The sequence below is a fragment of the Sinocyclocheilus rhinocerous genome, unplaced genomic scaffold (assembly GCF_001515625.1).
Source record: "Sinocyclocheilus rhinocerous isolate Xijiao unplaced genomic scaffold, SAMN03320098_v1.1 scaffold580, whole genome shotgun sequence".
Lineage (NCBI taxonomy): Eukaryota > Metazoa > Chordata > Actinopteri > Cypriniformes > Cyprinidae > Sinocyclocheilus > Sinocyclocheilus rhinocerous.
The window spans coordinates 93,532-98,359 of NW_015670982.1; the positions used below are offsets into that span (position 1 = coordinate 93,532).

The following is a 4,828-nucleotide window of genomic DNA, read 5'->3' on the forward strand; positions in this document are numbered from 1 at the left end:
CCCCCAATCCCTCATATTCAGCTAAATGGAAATTAAGAGGAGAAAAACACTTGTTCCTTCTTTGACCAAAATGGTGGCCATTTACTTGTCTATCATCAAACCCACTCCATTTCCAAATTTAACCTTGCCCTCGTGTCACACCAGATGGTGCTGCTCATCAAGGAATGCTTATAACACTTACAGTACTGATCTATATGAGATATACAGTGTTCATTCTCAGGGGATTCTAGCCTCTCTGCAATACTATTTGTGTGATCTTTCAATGTTCCCAGACCACGATTCAGTTCAAATCATCTGGTGCACTCTTCACCCATGCTCTTACCGTCAACTTGACATGTGCATTACCATAATGTATCTCTCTAGTCTGACACTGAGGGTAATTGCAATTACTACATCTCTCTTCCCCTTGTCACGTTGCTGGCAAATGGAAAGCGACAATAATATTCCTTTGTCTAGAATGACATAAACACGGTCGGCTTAAAACTTCATCCAGGGAAGCTTAAGGATTCTGAGGTCATCATCTTGCCATCCACCTTCGTCATGCTTCCACCCCAGGTAGTTAACAACGACGAAGCTCTTGTTATCCACCGTGCTATCGGTGACAGAGTTGCATGCCCTGTTGTTGTCAACACACTGAAGAGCAGTGGCGCGGCGAGATAGGATTGCATAGACAGCCTCTTCATAATGCTCCTGGGCAATGTCATGCTCAACGGTGGGCTCTTGTTAGGAGCTGAGGGAAGGTTATCAGTCCTGACACACGCTTATCAGCACACGTCCATCTCGTAGCACTGGCGCTGTGCGCACCACCCACCGAAGTACACAGATGCTGTTTACCCGCGCCAGGAGTGGGCCGCCAGAGCTAATTCAACATGATTGTCTCCCAAAGGACAGAAAGCCGAGATTTTGACGGGGAAGGAGGGACAGAACTCAGCACATGTCTTCCCAGAAGAAAGGGACCCAGTGCGAGGAGTCTACGCTTCCCGTCGCTATTTTAATATACCTCGCTTAACATCGCTGAGGCAGGATTTTTGGGATCGGAGGGCTGATTCAATCATGGGTAATTGCTATCGGATAATAAAAGAGGACACACAAGGCGGGCTTATTCACCGGGATTCTTGGGGGCTTATTGACACAATATCTCTGCTGTCAATTATCTCTCCTGCTCTGACAGGTGCACAATAACAGGCACTGGGATCTTTCTATTGAGCTCATAAACTCAAGCTCCTTTTGAGTCCAGAAAGTATGTGACATGAGGGGATTGAGTTTGATTGCAGACTGCTCTCATCCCTACGCTGCCCTCCCCATCCTCTTTCCTCAGTCCACTAATCATATTCCCTTAAAAACTGCTGGAGAATCAATAGTCCACCTGATTCGCTTCATTAGATGATATTAAATATTCAGACGACAGAGGCTACATATTGAGCCCGCTATCTAAGGCATTGACGCTATCTAAGGCCTACCTGTCACAATGCCTTTAACTGCATTAAAGCATCTACATAATTCCAAAAGAGCCGAGCAAGGATGTTTTGCCTGGACAATGCCTCTTTGAGGAAATCGGAAATGGGGAGGTCAGCAGAGAGCGAAAGGACAGCACCCTGCATGAGGTGCTCTGATATTTTTGGCCCTGTCACCGCCGTGGTGCCTGCTCACTGATTTGACTTTAATGAAGAGACTGGATTTGTGCGGTTGTACTCACCCTAAGGCTAAAGTCATGCAACTCCGGCAAAACAAATGATAGAGGTGCAATTACGAGACGCAATAAACAGACTCAGCATTTACCCCTTGAGCACTAGAACTACATCGCAGCTGCAGAAACCAAAAGCAACCAGGTACCCAATGGCGGAATCAAATGAACCAACAGCACCCCTTGGCAGCTGGTGAGGGGTGCAGACATACGGATGAGGAGAGAGGGAATTTAGTAGACAGGAATGCTAGTTCTGTAATGTTGAGAGGAAGGAAATGTCATCTAGTAGCGGTGTATGTAAGTGAGTGCAGCCAACCCCAGCCCAAGTGAATTTCCACATGCAAAATGTTTTCAGGGGACTAAATTTGCCACAATGACATCTGGCTGAGAGAATCACTGATTGCACTCTCATCACAAGCAGCAGCCAGTTGCAAAGTAAATGAGCATATCCATGTTGTTCTCTGAGAGCTAAACGTGATTAAGGAAATCAACCTATGAAAATGATGCTATAATACTGAATTGCTTGAAGATCACACATTCAAGAGGTTCAATTGCTCTCTCCTTCTCTCTGAGAGCATTAGCGGAAGATCAACAATAAATATTCAATATTAGCATGAGATAGCGCTTCATCATTTTCATTTCTGCAAGCCTTGCAAGAAAATGTTCTTTCATTTTTGACTTGTGATTTATGTTTCCCTCAAGGCAAAACTGCTGACTTCTTAAGTGCTCCTAAATGTATAATCTTGTGGGAGGCAAACACACAATAATGTTATGTTAACTATTCATTAACAACTGAACAAAGTGCATAAAGATGCATTTTTGTATTCTAAAAGTTTAATTAGAGTACTGTTGGGTTAGTTAGAGAAGACGGGATGTCAAAAGCCACATTTTCTAGGGCACAATAACTCTCCGCTAGGTAATAAGCAACTTTGATTTATACAGTGGTGCTGGACATAATAAACATGACCAAACACAATAATGTTGACCATTTTCCAACCCTTTAAATAATGAGTAGAATAAATTATTTAAAAAAAAAAGACAAACTAATGTGAGACATTGATGCTGTTTGGAATACAGAAATTATGCTCTACAACAGTTTACAACTTTTATTCAAAGATCAACATTGCCTACTACCCATATAGTACAGTAGAGAAAAGTGCTACAATGACTTGTGATATATCACTTGAAAGTAAGACAAGTATAGTTTGTCTGATAAGGACCTAAAAAATAAAATGAGATAAAAAAAAAATAAAACTTCTGCAAGAATGCATGTGGAAGACCTGCATATCTTTCAGTGCAGTATTAATAAAGGTGTGCTGAAGCTTATCCAAGCTTTTTATTTACTTAGGTAAGGCTGCATGCACCAGATCTGACTGACAGTAACTTAACCTATAAATGCTCGAGTCACAGCTGTTAAAGGTTTGTACTCACCTGCTCTCCTGGCTCATGCGACTTCATAAGGCTCTTCTCTCTGTACATTGACCAAAGGCCGACGTTTGGCAGAAAAATTAAAGCCACCATGAATAGAAATGCCATCTGCAGAACGCGTTTTTGCCTTCTCTTCATTTTGAAGACGCGAATGAGAAACAATCCAACGCTAGATAGACGTGTGTCTTCCGTGTGTGGACTCGAGCTCTGTATCTCCTCTCGTAGAAGACGACAAACTTTCACCTGCAAGGAAGACAGTGTCGCCGCGTCATATAAACAAACACTCCAAAATGAAGCTGAGCAACATAGTGTCTTATTTACGCGTATTAATCTCGGGCTCGAGAGCAACACTAGCTGTTTCTTAACTGACATACGCAATTAAGCAAACATTCACTGAAAACTCTACAGTATATGCGTAGGATATCAATAACTGAGAATATAAGCAGATGTGCTCGTTTTTTATCAGTCAGCGAGACGGAACGCGCGTAAGCAATACTATGAAAAGACTTACAGTAGAGGGTTATTTGCATGTTGAGACATTTATGTTGCTCGGCAATCCCCTCTCCTCTGTTGAAGACACACCAGGGGAACGTTTCCGAGTACGATAATTGCTGAACAACGACGAGCGCTACGTTTCTATCTGTGGCAATGCGCTCGAGATACAATTTGAAATCGTCTCGTGCTCTGCATTAAAACCCTCGCGCGCGTCCCACCTACGGAAGGTTTACGGATTCTTTCTCGTTCCTCCTTGGGCGAGTTTCTCATTGCCCTCAGCTGGTAGATATTGCGGTTATGAACCACGTGTGATGCGCATTATGAAAACATCCTGGCAGCCGGGCGATGCTTTCCGATGTGTGGGACAGCACAGTGAAGCAGCAGCCTTACGCCAGACACGAGCTCACAGAGTAAAGAGGCGAGGGATTCTTAGCTTTTGTTTGAGCTGTTGAACTGTAGCTTTGCTTGTTCTTTAAACGCAAATGTGTTCGTAGGTTCAAGTCATTAACCCTGTGAAACTCACTATTCTAGTGACATTATAGCTCTAATTTTATTTTGGAAGCGAGTCTTATAATAAACAAGAAAAAAAAAGTCGGATACTTAACATACCTACCTATATATTTGATTTACCAGTCTAATGCAGTTTTACTGTAAAATACTGTAAAACTCTGGAAGAAAATGTATTAATTGCTTTATAATTTACGAAAGTAATATTTAATAATATTCATGTAACAAGGCAATGTGTACAGTACTTAAAAATATTACAATGTGTACACAATGTGTACAGTATGTAAAATATTTTATTTAAAGCTTTCCACATGCCATGCCAGCAGATCACAAGAAGGATAGAGAAATAAATAAGTAAATAAAAAACAAATTACAAAAAAAACATGTACATATATATACATAAGCATACATACAGAGAACATATTTCAAATGCATAATGAAAAAGAAAAGAAAAACTGGAAATGGATTTTAAAAAAACAGACTAATTATCAACATAGATAAGTATATAAAATAAAATTCCAGTACCAGTAATTACCCAATTATGAAATGAGTTATTACACACTACTAGACATTACATATTCTACCACACATCTTAAAGAGTATGCCCAGAGTGCTGAAATCAATGACCCTTCTGTCTCTTCAGTTTACTAGCAATTTCATATCCATATGTAACACTCTACTAAATTATTGTTAGCCACGTCTCAAATACTCTTT

The 4,828-nt window shown here is 41.0% G+C and overlaps 1 protein-coding gene across 1 annotated transcript in view; it reads right to left on the bottom strand.

Moving 5' to 3' along the window:
• LOC107734540 (polypeptide N-acetylgalactosaminyltransferase-like 6) overlaps positions 1 to 3,969 on the bottom strand; it is a 66,263-nt gene extending 62,294 nt beyond the window's left edge. The window contains exons 1-2 of the mRNA XM_016546529.1: positions 3,624 to 3,969; positions 3,116 to 3,355 (exon numbers count right to left, since the gene is read on the bottom strand). Coding sequence (XP_016402015.1) covers positions 3,116 to 3,250 — 135 coding nt within the window. The 5' untranslated portion in view covers positions 3,251 to 3,355; positions 3,624 to 3,969. The remainder of the gene's footprint in view (positions 1 to 3,115; positions 3,356 to 3,623) is intronic.
• Positions 3,970 to 4,828: the final 859 nt, after the last annotated feature.